This window comes from Acipenser ruthenus, chromosome 7 (genome assembly GCF_902713425.1).
Source record: "Acipenser ruthenus chromosome 7, fAciRut3.2 maternal haplotype, whole genome shotgun sequence".
NCBI lineage: Eukaryota > Metazoa > Chordata > Actinopteri > Acipenseriformes > Acipenseridae > Acipenser > Acipenser ruthenus.
In genome coordinates, this window is record NC_081195.1 from 18,984,818 (window position 1) to 19,004,165 (window position 19,348).

Consider the following 19,348-nt stretch of genomic DNA (forward strand, 5'->3'; position numbering starts at 1 on the left):
GTTGAAAAATGGAGTGTCACCACATGAGATCAAATACAACCCCCTTTTTCGTTTTTTGTTTTCTCCTGCAGAGCTACAGTATAACAGAGCTTGAAGATATAATGTATAACCTCCTACTGCAGTGGGTTGCATGAGTGAGCGGTTTGGCTCACAAAGTGATGTAGTGTCCCTGGCGCTGACTATTGTTGAAGCTGAATACACTGAAGGTTGCTGTACTGTGTGGAATAATTATATTCACAGATACCTATGAATCATATTTGAAAAAAAAAAAAAAGAATGGAAAGAAGCATGATTCACTGAAGCTTCAACTTACACAACTCCAAAATTTTAAATTACATATGAGAATGTTTTGACAAAAATATTGAATTAGTTAGCAGACAACATGTTTTTTTGAACATGGTTTAATATTTGCCCTTTGTATCTCTCCATTACTCATGGATTTCAAATCATAATTTAGCAGCCCTCGTGAGGGGGTGCTTTTATGGATTGCTCATGTTTTCACCTCCACCACTTCAGCACAATGAATCACTCATATCTCTGGGAACATTGAACTGTAGGTAGTACACACTCCCTTTTTGTTGGGTCTCCTTGACTACCTGGCCATCATCTTGTTATTTATTTATTTTAATTTTTTTTCTGTTGGAAACAATGGGCTGGATTTTTATACTATTTAATCTGAATTGTCATTTTTTTGTGAATGTAAAATTACAATTTTAAACTGTGGTGCTGGAACAATTTTTATAGTAGGGGTGCAGAAAGCCATTGAACACAACTGTAACCCCTGTACATGATGGAAGCTATGCATTCGGTTGCTGTTATGTTAAACGTATTAATAAAAAGAAGCCAGCGTCAACACCTGTTTATCGATTTAAGTAAAAAAATGCTTTAATCACAGTCCTCGCTACAATGTTTACAACATGCTTACCATAAATAGTTTAGACCGAACTAATCAAAAAGTAGTGCATACTGCTGCTATGATCCACTTACATGCTGCAATTTAGTAATGTCTTGTGTACTTGTAAAAACAGGTTGAACAGTATTTTATTTACAGTACACAAGGACAGTCAGAAAGCTCCAACGGTTGATTTGCGCTCCGGTATCATGTTGTTGAATTTTGCCTTTACAGGAATAGGGCAATTTGTGTTTTTAGTACTGCTCCACAAAGCAGCACCCCCAGTTAGCATCATTTATGATTTTAGCAGGTGATGCCGCTGAAGAATTTACAAAAAATGTGATATTTTCTACTATATAAACTCACATCTAATGCGTTCCAACAATTAACCGACTCTTGCGAAATTGCAACCATGCGATTTCTAAAATATCCCGCCCCGGTTGTGTCAGCGCTCATTGGTCTAGTGTTATCTGTGTTCAAAAGCAATGTAAAAAGGCGCAGTGCACTGCACACACAGCTCATAAGCTTCACAAAACTAGCAGAATTTCTCATTGCAACAGCTTCTGCTGCAGCCCCCAGCACCCCTTGTTCCCGCGTCCCTGATTCTAAAACAAATAAAGACAACTTACAGTAAGACTACTTTTAGTACAAGGCCCTATGAAATATTTGAGTTGTTTACTTTTGGTTTTCTTCCTTTATTGGGTGTGTAAAGAGCTTTGAGAATTAGCAAATATCTCCAAGCTGTTTCTGGATACTTGAGTAATTACACTTCATTAAGGTGTTGAATCAATCTGTGTATATCCTGGGTGCTGACTAGGGTCACCACCTCTCCTGTTTTCCCTGGATCGTCTTGGTTTCGAGGAAGGTGTCCCAGGGATTCAGTATGCCTTCCCAGCACACTAAATGTCAGGACCATAAATTGAGCACAAGATAGATAAATTAGGATACAATATTACTGCAATAGACGCTGAATATTAATTGGTTGTCAATACTATAGTAGTAATATTATCAATGTTTTCTATTGGATGAATAGAGGATTTTTTTAAAATTTTAGTAGTCGACAATTGATTTTACCCCGTTTTTCTCCCAATTTGAAATGTCCAATTGTATTTTAGGCTCACAGTTACCACCCCTGCACTGACTTGGGAGCGGTGAAGACGAACACGCGCTGTCGACCGCTTCTTTTCACTCTGCAGGCCCGCCATACAGCCAACCCAGAGCTACAGAGTCAGAGGACAATGCAACTCTGGGCAGCTTACAGGCAAGTCCGCAGGCACCTGGCCAGTCTACAGGGGTCGCTGGTGCATAGTGAGCCGAGGACACCCTGGCTGACCTAAGCCCTCCCCCCCCCTGGGCGGCAGTGGAATAGCCTGGACTCGAACCGACAGCCTCCAGGCTATAGGACGCATCCTGCACTCCACGCGGCGCGCCTTTACCGGATGCGCCACTCGGGAGGCCAGAATAGAGGATTTCTAAAGATAGTTTAATCTCCCACCCTTACATTTAGAGTCCTGTTTTTTGTACTCAGAGGTGCAACACTAGTACTGACTTGAAACTATACTGTTAATCAATGACTGCATTCATTTTAGTGTACATATCATAGGTACAATCGTGTTATAATAGTAGCAGTGTCTAAAGCTAAAAAAGATTAAACTGAGATGTTTTGTTACTTGCTCTTCTCGTATAGAAAACCTGCTTGCTTTGCCCATAAAGAGATTCTGGGGGGGTCCCATGTAATTTAATTGGGCAAAAAGAGTCTCCCCTCTGCTTGTAGGAGAGTAGTACAGTACATGGCTTTATTTTAAAAATAGCAGATGGACAAGCAAAAAGATCTATGAGAAATAACTAATAGCAATTAATTTAGTTTGATATTATTGTTTTTTGTCAGAGTAACTGTGTCTGATCCATAAGGCACACACACACACACACACACACATATATATATATATATATATATGAAAATATATAGGAGTACATACACAACTCCCTAAATCAGTCAAAACACAATGGTAAACATCACATTTAAAACACAATATATTGCGGGCTCATAAAAATTCCATAAATTCAACTTTAAAATGTGTAAAATTGTATTTTACACACATTAGTAAAGAGTGCCTTATACAGTACATGTTGCATGAAGTTTAAAGGGAACTATGTGATAATAACACAGATGGCTAAACTACAGTATGAATGAATGTAGGAAAGCAACTCGCAGATGTCTACCCAGTTGTTCTAAGCTGTCCAAATTGATGCAGTATTTTGATCCCTCATTTTGAATTAGCTGGAAAACAAAAGTATAATTTGTACCATGGTACTGTAAAAATAATCTCTTGGGAGTAAAATAAAGCTGATACCCCCTTGAAATGACCTTAAAGAAAGGAGAGAAACACTCAACTGTACTATAAAATAAGTGCTATTAATTTCAGACCTCAGTTATTCTTTGCATGATGCCTATATTTGTGATGCAGTCATTTATAAATTCTCTTGTATGAATGAATACGACCATGGCCATTTTTTGCCACAGAATGTGTTCCGAGCACTGTTTGTTTGAATATTCTAAATTGAAGACGTTGAAAAAGTGTTCAGCACTATTGAGTGTTTAATAGTTATGGATGACAAACAACCTTATTAAAATGTTTAGAAACAAGCACAGGGCACTACACCGTTATGAACAGATTGAAAGGATGTACAACCCCTATATGTAAAATCACCCCTAAATGTAAAATCATCTGCCCCTAATAAAAAAACACATATTTTTGTTAATTAAATAGAATATAGAAGTAATAGAAAACAGAATATGGGCAGCAGTGTGGAGTAGTGGTTAGGGCTCTGGACTCTTGACCGGAGGGTCGTGGGTTCAATCCCAGGTGGGGGACACTGCTGCTGTACCCTTGAGCAAGGTACTTTACCTAGATTGCTTCAGTAAAAACCCAACTGTATAAATGGGTAATTGTATGTAAAAATAATGTGTAAAAAATAATGTGGTGTCTTGTAACAATTGTAAGTCGCCCTGGATAAGGGCGTCTGCTAAGAAATAAATAATAATAAAATGTAAAATCTTGCTCCCTCCTAAATGTAAAACCGTTCAAAACTATGAACAACTTAAACACAAACTGCTGTAACAATGAAAAACAAATAACTTTTTAAATCTAGGCGGAGGTGTTTTACATATAGGGATAGGTTTTTTACATATGGGGGTGTTTTACATATAGGAGGAGGTATTTTACATATCGGCATAGACGTTTTACACATCGTGAGTTATTTACATTTAGTGGGAGGTTATTACATATAGGGGTAGATGTTTTACACATAGCTGCATTTTTTTTTTTTTTGGTACAACCTAAATATGTAAAATCACCCTAAATGTAAAAAAGCAGTTATACTTGGTCAGTCACACTTGATAAGCCCATGAAATCCTCCAAAACACACAATCAATGTTGTACCAACCGGGACTGAGATTCTGATTCCTCCTCCACGGGAGCCACGCCCTGCACATTCACATTGGGTGTTTTAACATTGCTCTTAAACTCAAAACAACCCCACTGTTCCTTCCTGCTACCCTGAGTAATCTATTTACTGATACCAAGGGATTCACTATTCTGTTTTCTATTACTTCTATATTCTATTTAATTAACAAAAATATGTTTTTTTATTATTATTTTAGATTTTATCAACACATTATAAATATTTTAAAATAGATGTTTATTTAAAAAAACACACTACTTATTTATCATTAACAATAATTACATCAACATTGAACTCTGCATCTACATCATAACTGTATATATATATATATATATATATATATATATATATATATATATATATATATAAATACATTTTAAATGCACATTTGCACATGATGAATTTTTTTAATTTTTAAATTTTTATTATTATTATACTGGCACACCAAATAAATATATTTTGTAAAAAAAAAATGTAAAAAGCAGGTTTTATTTCATGTTTTAATTTAATATATTTATTTATATATTTTAATGTAAGTAAAAAGTAAAATGTTATATTCTCTAACTTCAAGGAAAGGTAAAACTTCTACTGCTATATGTAAAACACCTCCGCCATATATAAAATATTACCCCTATATGTAAAAAATACTCCCCATATATGTAAAATGTTAACCCTATATGGGCAGCAGTGTGAAGTAGTGGTTAGGGCTTGACTCCTGACCGCAGGATCATGGGTTCAATCCCAGTTGGGGGACACTGCTGCTGTACCCTCGAGCAAGGTACTTTACCTAGATTGCTCCAGTAAAAACCCAACTGTATAAATGGGTAATTGTATGTAAAAATAATGTGTAAAAAAATAAATAAAAAAAAATTGTATGTAATTGTATGTAAAAATGTGATCTCTTATAACAATTGTAAGTTGCCCTGGATAAGGGTGTCTGTTAAGAAATAAATAATAATAATAAATAATAATATATGTTAAACATATATATATATATATATATATATATATATATATATATATATATATATATATATATATATATATATATATATTTGGTACAGCAGTTAGTGTTTAAGTTGAGAGTTGTTCATAGTTTGAATGGTTTTACGTTTAGGGGGAGATGATTTTACATTTAGGGGTAATTTTTTTTTTTTTTACATTTAGGGGCAAAGATCCTTTTTCATTTCGGGGTAGAACTTTTACATTAAGGTGGAAGCAAGATTTTACATTTAGGGTGTTATACATATAGAGGTTTTTTTTTTACATTTAGGGGTGATTTTACATATTGGGGTTGTACAAAGGATCTTGGTGTTCATTGGGTTGAAGAATCAGCTCTTTGTGTCTGAAGTATTTGATGGTGGACAAATCAAGCAGCATTTTCAGTAGATACAAAAGTCACATTTTGTTAAACTATACCTAAAAAAACACGTTATCAAACAAGCTAATCCTCCGTTGCACCTGTAACAACCTGCTTAGCAGCCAAAAAGGGAGGAGGTGTGTGTGTGTGTGTGTGTGTGTGTGCATGATGTGTGCGTGTGTGTGTGGGGGGGGGGGTGGATAAAGGTTGTGATTTCAGTGCTCAAATCGGCAGACGCCGGAGGGATCTGAAGGGTGTTCAACATAAGGCTGAACAAAGAGGGGGAGGGGAGAGCATACTGATATATTTTCAACTGTTAACCCCAAATAAGACTGCTGACAGGTACTGTATGCTGGAGTTTCAGTATTTTTTATATTATTTCATATTCAAAGAATAATCTGTTTGTGTTTATTTGTAGTGAGAAAAAAAGAGCTGCATTAATGTTACTACAAAGTGTTAAAGAGTGTCTTAAGGGTTAATGAGGAAGCGTCAGTTATTGCAAGTTTTACAAGCTGTGGTAGAATTACTGTCTGACTGCCTGAATCAAGAAGTGTTCGAAATGTGCATGGCTATCAGACATGCTGACAGCTGGGGGTAGCTAACTGCTGTCCTTACACGACCTTCGGTGCCACATGTTTATCTTTATAATATCCTTGCATGTGGATTTAAATTCAACTCTTCTGCTGTCGGTGGGCCATAAAACATTGGGTTTAAAACATATTTCTGAAAGGACTGTAAAAGAGGTAGACAGAGGCTTTAGGATCTGGTGTGAAGCCAAACAGCTGGATTTGGAAGTGTAAACAGTGTTGGTACACAACATAATAGTGGAGAGCTGTTTGGATGCCCTGTTCCAGGTTTTTGAAAAGTCCATACCACAGATTATGAATCTCTCCAGCCTGCAGTTGTGGAGTAAAAGCCCACATAGGGGATCCTTTGTTTAGGAGGGTCTAGGCATGGAAGATCATTTACCAGCCGCTAAACTCCCCTTGCTATTGGTTGTTTTGGACGTGGCTGCTTATGCGAGAAGGCATGCCCAGCACGTCTGCAGGACCAGCGACCAGCGGCTGCTTCTGAGCGCTATGATAATGATACCAGAGGCACGCTGAAGAATGAGGTACTGTAGCTAGTTATTCTTTTGAAGCAGAAGGAAGCAAGATGGCTACCTAATAGGTTCTGCTGCAGAGTGTTCAGGGGCTTCTTTTTAGTGAAAAAGGAATTTTATTTGTTAAAAACTGCCAGAGAGGCTTAAATATTTTTATTTGCTTGATTTTTTTTTTATGTTTAATATGTTCTAATATCTTGTTGCAGGGGGTGTGCAAGGATATAGCCAAAACACAAAGAAAAAAAAGAGTTTCCAAGGTAACCAACACCTGATTTATTCGACCTCCCCCCCCCCCCCCCCCATCGGTCATATCCATTGATCATTTGAAAGTTTTTTCCTTCATTGTGCATTTCCTCTCTGTAATTTGTAAACTGGAGGCATGAAATTACAAGGTGCTGTTTTACCTGTTTTTTTTTTAATTTTGATGGTGATACATGTATTTTTTAAACTTTGTTGAGAAATGCTGTAGTTTGGTTTCGACAGAGACCCCCGACAGGAAGGGTACCCCCCAAACTGACAGCATAGAGACATGTCCTCTGAGTACAGCATCAGAGACAGGAAGGAAGTTACTTTCAGGCTTGCTATATAGTAGGATACATAGTAGCAAACCATTTGGAACCTGCTCACTTTAGACTCTGGGCACGTTTCAGAATAATATACAGTTACATGCATTTATGTTGTATTATTGTGCTTAAAGGTGCACATTTTTTAATGTCTGTTGGGCTGTTATAAAAAGGTTGTGTACATGGGTATAGATCTAATGCAGGTTTGTACTAAAGTACAATAGAGGTTTTGAGTATTCTGTACGAATGTCCCACTTGCATACATTTGCATCAGAGTCTTTGCTGCAATTGCATGATACTTTGCGTGTACATTTGTTACATACAGTACGTAATGCCGGTCATGGTACATCTGTCCATACAATGCGTATGTCACATTTTTACCAGTGTCTTCCAACACAAATTGTGTATACTGAAAATTCATAAGGTTCTCACTGTGGAGAACCAGAACTTTTTGCAGTTGTGCTGCTCGTTTGTGGAACTCTATTTCGGTTGACATTAGGCAGGTTGAAACATTGGATTCTGTAAGTCTGAATTGAAAACATACTTTTTTGAATGTGCGTTTATATAATTGGTTGTAGCTGGAGTGTATTGTACATATGAGCTCTCTTGTTTTGTTTTTAACTTTGTACAGTGCTTCTGTTTCATGGCGTGAAGTGTGCTGTATAAAAATACATTTTGTATTTGGGTAGAGCAGAATCAACGTCATGGTGGTATCTGCTATTGCATGCGTTCTGGTTTCTGATTGTCTGAGATATTGAAAGATAGGAACTGCTTGTCTGAATTAGATTGTACTTTGCAGGGACATTTACTACAAGTGGTCTTTCCACATAACTGGAAATATAGGTTGTGGTGTTTTTTCACAGTACAGATTGACTGAGCTATCTTGGGAATAACTTGACTGGTTTTGAAATTAAATAATGGGGCATATTGCCTTTTCCTTCAAAGAGTAAATTACACATTTTTAAAAGGAGATAAAATAGTACTGGGACAAACACAGGATTTTCATTTATTCGTTCATTTTTCACAAAGTAATAAAAGCAATTCTATTGCTCTGAACGCAAGCAAGGTAGCAGCAGGGGCAAGCGGCGTGGCCATGGCCTGTGTGTGTGCCTTGATTTAAAAGCAAGACCTTACAATATGTAACACGTTAAAATAGAAACATATCCCAGGAGTAAAGAATAAGTTGTGTAGGACTTACTTTACCCCAGTGAATTAACTACAAAACAAAGGATGCCAAATAGCAGTTCAAGTTAAACTTGTTTTGTTTATTCCGAAATATGGTACATAACGTTGACAACGCATTTTATTTTAATTTTTTTTCATTACTTGCCATTGCTGTTTCTTTACAGTAAACAGTGGCCATAGACACATTTCCATAAAGTAATAACATGAGGTTTACTTGTGCCTTTTTGTAGCTGAACAGGCAAATGAAAACTGAAATTTAAATTTAAACACTTCAAATAACTGAAATGTGGAAATGGCGTTGTAAAATGAAGGGGGAAAAAAAGTCACAGTTTTGGTTCTCGTTTATATCATTCCACATAACAGAAAGTGACAACAAAAAATATATAATATATACAATCTATATACAAATCACTACACAACATTTTCAGGAAGTTAGGTACTGTTTAAGCGAGACATTTCAGAATGATGTGCTTCCCTTTTTCTGTCCCATGAGATTCTGACTCGCTCTAAAGCAGCACAATGCATTTTTGTCCCAGATGGCTTTCCATAGAGATCACTATGAGTGCGCGCGCATAATCTGGTTTGTTTACTTTCTGAATCTAAAACTTAAATAGAGACTCGAGCTGCTGTGTTGATCCTGTGTTTATATATATATATATATATATATATATATATATATATATATATATATATCTTCACCACACATATCATGCAGAGCTCTTTTTCATTTGCCATTTTTTTAAACTGTCGTGCAAATTCTGGTGAGACGGTAAATAAGTGCAAGGTATTCGTTTGAATTTTCAGATATTTGTCCCAGCACATAAAACATATTGTTACAAAACTAGAACGTTTACCATATTAAAAGTGCAAAAAAAGCATTTTGAAGCATAAGTAAGCATTGTTAAGCCCAGAGAGGTATAGCATATTAAAAAACATGGAAAATCATGATGAACTGTGGTAAATGCATAGTATGTATATGGGAAAAGTAGAGGAAAACTGCAAAATGAATGCGCAGAATTAAATAAACCTGTGGGATCAGGTTCACTTTCTACCGGCCCAGGGAGAACTACAAAAAGTGATCCTTTGCCAAGTAGTGTTCTCCATGCTGTGAGGTCATGAAGACCTGATTTTTAAAAAGAAGTTCCTTCAACCTGCCAGACACAAACGTCATTCAGAAAGTCCCTCATTTTGCAGCACCTTGTCACATCCTGTTCCAGAAATAGACAGCATCAACCACACCAAGACAGTGGACCAATGAGCCAATACACAAAGTACAAAGGAGGCATGAAGGAAATGAGAGGTTCAGGGTGCATGACGTCCCACTCACAGAGTACAGATCTTACTCTTTGTCACTTCAGTGCAGAGTGAGCCTATCCTTTCTTCTACTTTGTGGAATGGACTTTCCACTCTGTTCTTTAGTATTACTTGTGGATTTCATTTTCTTCAAGATTTCTGCCCTTTTCTACAGGGTTTTGTTTATTACTGCATTACTCTTCTTGACTCATTATGGATATATTCTAAGAAGGTACAACAATTAGTAAATAAAAAGCCAAATCGATTTCAGTTTAGAGCATGTCCACTTAAAAAAACAAAATCACTCATAATCATCAATGAACATGGAATGTAATTCTACATTTAATATTGTAGAAACCCTGCCAGAAGACACTAAAATAAAAAAGCTGGCATAGATATATGTAATATTGGTGTTTACTTTCATATTTGTCATGTTGTTTGTTTTTTTAATTAATACATTACTAGCAGTTGCTTCTACTAAGGGAACTTTTTAGTGTTTGCAGGACTGATATGAACAGGGAATATAACCGTATTACCTTAAAAAAGAAAATGTTACATTTATAGAGGCAGCCTCAGCTTCACCTTAATAATGGCATAATGAATGCATTAAAGGCATATTAAGTAAAGTTATAGCTAATGTCTAAACAGATGAGACAAATCTGTGTCTCATTCCGGTCAAAGGCCATCCACCTCCTGTCACCACCGGTGTTCCTCGGGTCTCGTCTTTGTCCCTTTACCCTTCATCATTTCTACTCCCATTGCGTGTCACACCGATGAGACCCTGGTTCACAGTCACTCCAATACTGCCACAGTCACTTTGTTGTCTGAATACGTAACTGAGGTTGACAAATATCTAACTGGATGACAAATATCTATCTGAAATTGTCAGCAAAACTGATTTTCTGGTTGTCGGCTCTAGTACCAGTTAAAAAATGTCCTGTTCTTTTTGTTTACTCCTGTACCATAACACCTGCTGGCACAGTTGAAAAAAACCTGGGCAACCATTTGGACTGTGATCTTTCACTGGAGTCCCACATTTGTGCTGCAGTGCTTGTCCTTCTTGGCTAAGATTGTAACGGCACCCAACGCACTGGCCACAAAATTGCACTGGATCCTTGTGCATAATCAGACTGACTATAAGGTCTTTCCTCTGATATACAAAGCCAATCGTGGACCACAGTATATTGTTGAACTGACTGCCTACTGGCTGCCTGAATTCTTCTCAGGCTTCCTGCTACTCTGGTGGTTCACTCCTTCTCCTGCTCCCCCATGGTGTGAATACAACGACCAAAGAAATGCTTAAAACCTGTTCTCGAACTGACTGCTTTTGGCGCTGCACACATATATACATATTAATTAAGGATTGAGGACAATATTTGGAGCTGCCTTGGCTAAAATAATCCAAATTGTTGTTCTTCTTTCCACAACTTACCCACAGCACAAGGAGCTTTCAGTTTCATACAACAGGCAACACATGCACCCGTTGCTGTCAGGGGCCTGATTTAAGGTTTTACCTGGTTTAATAGGTGGTTTAACCCTTTGTGGTCCATTTATTCAGTGCCTGTCAGGTGCGTCAGGTCTAATTTGTTTTCACGCTCGCTGTTTATTTTACATATACTGTTTTAAAAGTAATTTTATTCATAGTGAAACGGGTTTAAAAGGCACTGCATATCAACAGGACACTCAGTACTGCATCTCCAGCCTTTATGTAGTACTGCATCTGGGGTTTGCGGCAGAAACTATTGCAATGAGAAATCCTAATTTCGTGAATCTTATGAGCTGTGTGTACAGTGCATTGCGCCTCTTTACATTGCTTTTGAACACAAACAATACTAGACCAATGAGCGCTGTCACAACTGGGGCGGGATATTTTAGAAATCGCATGGTTGCAATCTCACAAGAGTCGGTTAGTTGTTGCAACGCATTAGATGTGAGTTTACATAGTAGAACAGTTATTGAAAATATCACATTTTTTGTAAATTCTTCAGCGGCACCTCCTGCTAAAATCACAAATGATGCTAACTGGGGGTGCTGCTTTGTGGAGGAGTACTAAAAACACAAATTGCCCTATTCCTGTAAAGGCGAAATTCAACAACATGACACTGAAGCGCAAATCAACCTTTGGAGCTTTCTGACTGTCCTTGTGTACTGTAAATAAAATACTGTTCAACCTGTTTTTACAAGTACACAAGACATTACTGTATTGGGTACAGCTATTGGTGTCGTTGTAGTGCTAAATTAGGTTGTACATTTTGTGTTGCATAGCAGCAACAAGTTAGGTTTATTTATATTTGGACTTACTGTGCTGTGGTGTGAGGGCCTTCATTTGCATTTTTCACCTTTGCTTTTGGAGCGTTCTTTGTGGGTATTGCATTGAGTCATTCTAGTAGTGCTAAATGGTATCAGTGACCACAGAGTTTTCACGATAGTTTCTAATACACAGGTTTACAAGATGACACCCTTTATAAAAGGGCTGATGTTAGTCAGCACACTATCTATTTTAAAAACTGAAATGTTTCTGTTCTGCAATTTTAATATCAATATTGAACAGGCAGTAATACCAGCACTGTCCATAGTTGCTGTTGCTTTAGAAATGATCATCTACTGTATTTAGGATAGCTAATTAAAAAGAAAAGAAAGGTACATTTGTTTTTTTATACCAACCTTTTGCATTGAATTTTGTGTCAAGAGAATGTAGAAGTTGATACAGTTACCCTGAACCAATACTTTAAGTGTAGCACAAAGACTGGTGAGGGTATAGAATAGGCTACCTAGTCATGTTGTTGATACAAAGAACCAAAAGATATTCAACATATTGAAGATATTCAATGCTTGGAGATACTGAGGCAATTGATATAAACTACAGTGGATCTAAATAATTAATAAAAGGCCCAAGGTTAAGAAAATCTAATATTCAAATGTGCATGTTATCCTTTCTAATTTATTTCTGTTTGTAAAAAAAACTCAAGGACATAACTGAATAACTGAATTGATAGTGGTGTTTAGATGTGCCACTGTTCATCAATTGAATAGAACCCACTGTAGCAGTTCAGTGGCTGATGAGTTAATAATTCTGACATCAGCATAAGACACATACTTACCTCTCCACTACAAAGCTCGCTGGTTCATCTTTGAACCTTATAGTTTGCGGTTCCATACAGTTCAATGGGCTGAGATGCTAATTCATTACAGTAGGGTAGAATATGACAAGAAAAGACTAGTAGGGTGCGTTCTTGCAATGTAGATGTGTAGATCTGTACAGTTCTGTGCGCTCAAAGGTCATCTGCATGATTTCTGTACAGTTCTCCAAAATAGCTCCTAAGCCAAAGACATGTTGCATGGAACCATGATCTACATTCTAATCACAATAAAAGTATCCAGTAACCAAAAAGCCTACTGCCACTTTGTCAGGGAGAAGATACACACAATTTGGATTTCACCTCTAAGGCTGCCAATTTAAATTGGCTGTAAACATGTAAACTACCTGCACTAACCTGGGCAGTTTAAATGATGGGTGCAAATGATACTAGCAGCAGTGTACAGTGCAGTGCAGCTGCGCAAGAGGTATAGAAATCATTCTTGCAGCTGTTGCATATGAAGAAAGACTGCAGGTGAACATAGCCAGTACAGCTTGTTGAGGGGAACAAGAACGCAGCCCAGGGTTAATTGGCCATCTTTATTAGACATTACTCCCCTGAGCAGAGCTTAATAAGGGCTGCACTCAATCAACCCAGTGATCATAAAACAATCCTGGAACGCAAGAAACGTAGTAAAACATCATAGTTTATTGAGAGTATTATTGCATATATTTGCTAATCAAATTATTATTATTTGTTTATTTAGCAGACGCCTTTATCCAAGGCGACTTACAGAGACTAGGGTGTGTGAACTATGCATCAGCTGCAGAGTCACTTACAACTACGTCTCACCTGAAAGACAGAGCACAAGGAGGTTAAGTGACTTGCTCAGGGTCACACAATGAGTCAGTGGCTGAGGTGGGATTTGAACCGGGTATCTCCTGGTTACAAGCCCATTTCTTTAACCACTGGACCACACAGCCTCCCTGTCATGAAACTTGGTAATTTCTGTTGTATAATATTCTGTACATATTCATGTGATGGTCATCAACTTGTTCATACTGATAGCTATCATTTTGAATTTACAGCGCAGGATGTATGTTATTGACATAATGATTTGGAAAACAAGTTTCACCCATTTCTTCACTGCAGTGGCAGGCTCAACTTGCAAGGGATACTCTCAAGTAAAGCCCTTGAGTATTTCACAGTACAGGGGTCTATGGAGGTGCCTATAGGCATCTGTACGAGCTGCTCAACATATGTCACAGTTACATTTTTACATACATCTAGAGAACCAGATGAAAGTTGCTAAGGATATTCTTTAGCACAAGTTACCGTATAGCAGGAAATTTTGGCAGGGAATTTGTTTTGGCTTTATTGGCGGTTTTGATTGGATCAGCAATAATTCTTCCACCAATAAGAGTGTGGCATACAGTGAGCGATCCCGCCCTCTAACAGGCTGGTATGCAGCACAGGTTAAAGAAGCACTGGGCAAGAGAAAGAATGTGTAGGATGTCGAAGTGAATATGAAAATGACAGTGTGATGAAGCCAATTTGCTTGAAAAAATTAAAAGCAGACCAGACATTTCCATCAATGGATTTAGAAAATCTGGAATTTATGATGCGATCAGCCATGTAAATTGTGCCTGCTACTGTGGTTCCTGTAGGACTGTTCTTTTTTATGTTAAGCAGTTTTGTGGTATTTTTTTACAAGGGGTTAATTAAGTACTGTAACAGCCAAAATAGTTTATTCCAGACTTGTTAGAAAGTCTGTAACAAAAGCAAACTTGCTTTGGATTGTTATTGTCAATTCATTGTAGATACTATTAAAACACCCACCATGCAGGCATTGCAATGTCCCTAAACAATATGTTAAAATAAATTAGTTCTGCACCGTATATAAGTTGATTTTGCCAGTGATTAACTAGTTTTTAATTGAAAGCATTATTGTTTCGGCTTTATTGTTAAAGTTTTCACACGTGGCAATACTGTCCTACAATTACTAAATTATATTGTGATCATCCCACTGTGTTATGTTAGTAAACCATAGCTACGTTTTAAAACTGAGAGTTAGCAAATGCCTATTGCCTACTAATCCTTTCCAATTACTGGTATCTTAAAATTAAGGACTATATAACGATAATGCTGTAACTAATTTTTAGAAAGTCTTCTTTGTTTTTCTCCAAATTGCTGCAATGACATTGTAGATGCTATAACGAGTTACTGTAAATGAGATACTGTTGTAGAAGACAGATTTCATTAAGTTAACATGTATTTGAATGTTTTTGAAATTAAAAGTGTGGCATTTCACATGCTAGGTGAAAAACGCCAATTCAAAAACTGTCAAATAAACTATTTATTAAAATATATGAAAACGTACCCGAGGGGACATGTGTAGTGATAGGGGAACCTTGGCCACCCCACTGTATAGTGCACAGCGAAGAGTAGGACGGAGACCCGAACTGACCGGCATAGCGGCAGTGGGGGCACTGTGTAAACAGCACTTTTGTTTTGTAGTTTTATTACTGTGTTTTATTTTCCCTTTTCATTTCGTCTTTGGTTTTCATTATTATTTTTGAGCACCTGTGAGTGCGCCTGCATATACCTGTGTTGGTAACCTGTGGTCCTGATTACCGTTGCCGGTATACAGGCCACAGACAACAGCGCCCTCTGTGGGCTAAAATAAATCAAAAAGAAAATAAATAAAACTGGGCACCTGTGCGGTGTTTTCAAGTACAGTCTTCTTAAAACAACACATTACTATACAGTATGGAAAAATCTGAAATCCAAGGTTATGGCGTTCCAAAAATCAAAGTTCTTGTAATAAGTGAACTTCAAATGCTTGAATGAGATAACATGCATGCAGACTCTTTCCTTCTGTGTATTTACCAGGACAGTCCCCTAACTATATTGCGTGCTTTCCAGGTTGATCCAGAAGGAAGATCAGTAAATGGCACAAAACCAGGCCAGATGGAAGAAGTCCTTTTCATCCCAACAGAGGAATGCGGCTCGCAGCTTAACCCCATCCCACCCATGGTGAGTGAATCAAAAGAGGAAGAAAGCGGAACCGTTTTGGAAAAAAAGCGCTGTGATTTGGATGAGGATCAGACCCTCAGCCTCAGCCGTATTAACGGGGGCTTCCAAGCAACAGGGGAAGCGCAAGAAAACTTGGAGCACAGTGGAGATGAAAAGCCCATTTGTTGTAGCTTCTCACCTGAGCCTCCAGAATCATTTGCACAATCCTCCAGAAACAGAATTAAATGGAAAGGTGATGCTTTAACGGAATCTACTGTGCCCTTTAAAAAAATCAAGCTGGAAGACCCTCGGTATGGGTTTAAGAATAGAAACGAAAACAGAGTAAACACTCTGGCACAATTAGCAAACCTTAGCAATTATAACAATGCCTTGAGCACTTTGGCAGCGGTTGTTTGCTCTGAAGAGCAGGACTGCAGTCCTGCAGAACAGACAACCATTACTCGTGACTGCGATGGTCTTTACAGCCCGAACTGCACTGTTTTGCACACTGAAACTTGTGAAAATAAACTGGAGGACTCAAGATTTTCAGTCAATAGTGAATCTGAAAATGGTGCTTTAAGTCTACCGAAAGTAGACACCTCCTCTTTCTTTGACTCTTTTGTACTTTCTCAGCCAAGTCTCTTATTATTAGTGGATAACAAAAACATAAGCTTTGAACAAGCGATAGCGATTGACGCTCTTACCCAGTTAGCAGAAACTCCTCTGCAGTCTTTATCACAAACAAAACAGAACACAGAGTTGCCTGCGAACCCTGATTTAGTTTTAAGCAAAAAAGAGTTTCACCAGCAAGAAAATGAACAGCAACAAACACACCCCTTTTCAGAACAGAGCTACCTTAGCAGCCCAGTCCCATATCAGGATTCAAGTCAATCTTTCAGCAGCTGTTTGAATAAACAAAACATACATACCACAACTAATGCACCAGTTAACAGGCTTTCTTTACTGGATTTGTTTAATGCCAGTTTGGCTGTGGATACATCTTCAGCATGTGTAATTAGTGAAAACGCATTTCATTACAGTAAAGCAAAAAGCAATTGTGAACACATATATTCTCAGCCCCAAAAAGTACAATTCAAGGAAACCCTTCATTCAGATAGTGATTTGTTACTTAATAGGGTCAGAAATAAAGATGAAGAAGATGTAGCGGCACAACTAGCACAACTGGCATTCATAATCCAATCAAGTCAGCAGGATGCTCTAAACCCTTCATGTATAGATAGCCAGCCCCAGCAGCAGCATGAACTGGAGAACAATCTGCCCCAAGGTGTACCCTTTCAGGATGTAAAGCACAATCATCTTCCGCAAAATTCAAAAAAGCCTCCAGTGAAGAAAACAAGAACGCCACCATTCAAACAGAGAATATCAAAGAAGGCCCAGTTAGCAGCTCAGAAACTGGCTGATGAAAAGGATCAAGTTGAACACATCTGGGTACAGTCACAGCTCAATCAAGTCAGCCATTTCCTCCATCAAGGATCCAACGCTAAGCTACCGGTAGCAACTCACAGAACCAAAGTTCAGAAGGTATTTCCGCAACGTCAAGCAGTGCAGCTGCGAAAATCACACCCATTTCTTCCACAGACTCAGATCCAGCTTAAAAGCAAGCTGCCAGATATATCTCAAGAAAAAAAGATGGTTTATCACCCCAAGAGTTCGCCATCCTCAAATTGTATCAAATCAGAGTGTTTGGATGATCAGTCTCTTTACATAGGATCAGGATCTCATGTCATTGGTAAACACCTTCCTAGTCCCACTTCCGAATTGAAATTAGATAAACAGGTCAAAAGTGAAAGTTTGACTGATTACACAGGACTGAAAGGTGAACGTGACTCGAATTCTCAGGTATTTCAAGCAACAGATGGTGCTATAGGGAGAAATGATCCTTACATCACTGAGGACACGAAAAACAGAACCAAACTACAATATCGACAGAACTTTCACCTGTCAGAAACACATTCTGGCAACTCTGCAGGGGGCCAAACTCCATCAGCCTCCGAGAGATGTATAAAAATAGAGACCTCTGGAGCTGTTACCATCCTGTCAACTTCGAATCTAGATACCGATGGAGCTGAACCTGAAATAGTCGGGGAGTCAACGCCAACTAAGAACACCTTGAACAGCTTCATGAAATCGCCCATGAAGTTCTTGGACACCCCTACAAAAAATCTGATTGATACCCCTTCCAAAAAAGGATTTGAATTTCCGACCTGTGACTGTGTTGGTAAGATTACCTCAATTGCCATTTTGATTTTCTGACACTGTCATGCTTTCTTGATTTAGCGAGACACCTTCTGGACACAAAGTGGTTGCAGCGAACATGCATAGATGGTACCCCTGTGCACTTTTATTCACTGTATAGGTTGCAGTTTTGAAATCAACACATGTTTTAAAACATGTAGCTTTGTACTACACTATAAGAAAGTTCTCAGTTTGATTGCCTTGCCTTCTGGGAAGTCTGTTACGACTGCTGCCATGGTAATTTCACCCCATGGTAATCTGGGGTCAAAGCATCTTTTAATAGGTCAAGCAGCAGGTTGTTCACTGACAGGAAAGAAGGCGCCGAAGGAGGTGGGACAATTTCACACTAGATATGAAATGACCCAAGAAATGCAACACAGACTAAAAGCATGGATTGCAAAATTTCTTTAACCTAGTGTACAACCAGATATAATGTTTTCAGATGAAAATACACGTTTGTAAAAACTGCACATGAGACCTATACAGTGAATGGATGTGCTTGGCAGAGGAACTGAACGTGTATGGACCTATTTTGTAAGCTACAATTATTTTAAAAACAGGAGGGGTTTCTTAACTGAAGCCAAAAGCTCCTGGCTGCATTGAATTAAACAGGCCCCACGCTCAGGCTTACAGCTTCATGCTAGGGTAATAACATACATATATAGATGTTCTGACACTGTTGCGTGAATTATGAATCACCCTGTAAATAGATACTTTCACTGGGACATACTGCAAGTTTAGACTAACTGTTCTCTAAGTGTCTACTGCCCTTTATACAATCTTCTGCGGTTGAATCAGTCATGTCATTGATGCTTGCTAATAATCTGTGTTGATAGTTTAAATATTGCTAACTGCACAGACTAGATTGAGTCTCAACTATCATTGGCTGTAAGACTAAATTACAGAGAAGCAGTTTAATTTCTCCAGACCTTAATTATACTAGAAGGTTAAAGTCATCACTTATAGAAGTTTACCGCAGTAATTTTGCAGTTTTGCCATGCTTTTTCTCACCATATTTACACTATGTATTTACAATAGTTTGCCATGTTTTTTTTTACAGCACTCTGGTCTTTACAATGCTTACCTTAAAGTGGTACCTTTGGTGTGTCCCATGGGGTCCATTTCGCAGCGTTATATTTT

At 37.9% G+C, this 19,348-nt stretch overlaps 1 protein-coding gene across 4 annotated transcripts in view; it reads left to right on the forward strand.

Moving 5' to 3' along the window:
* LOC117415695 (methylcytosine dioxygenase TET3-like) overlaps positions 1-19,348 on the forward strand; it is a 73,419-nt gene that overhangs the window by 24,849 nt on the left and 29,222 nt on the right. For all 4 annotated transcript variants that reach the window (XM_034026353.3, XM_059026538.1, XM_034026352.3 and 1 more), the window contains one exon: positions 15,863-18,191. In XM_034026353.3, the coding sequence (XP_033882244.3) occupies positions 15,863-18,191 (2,329 nt within the window). The remainder of the gene's footprint in view (positions 1-15,862; positions 18,192-19,348) is intronic.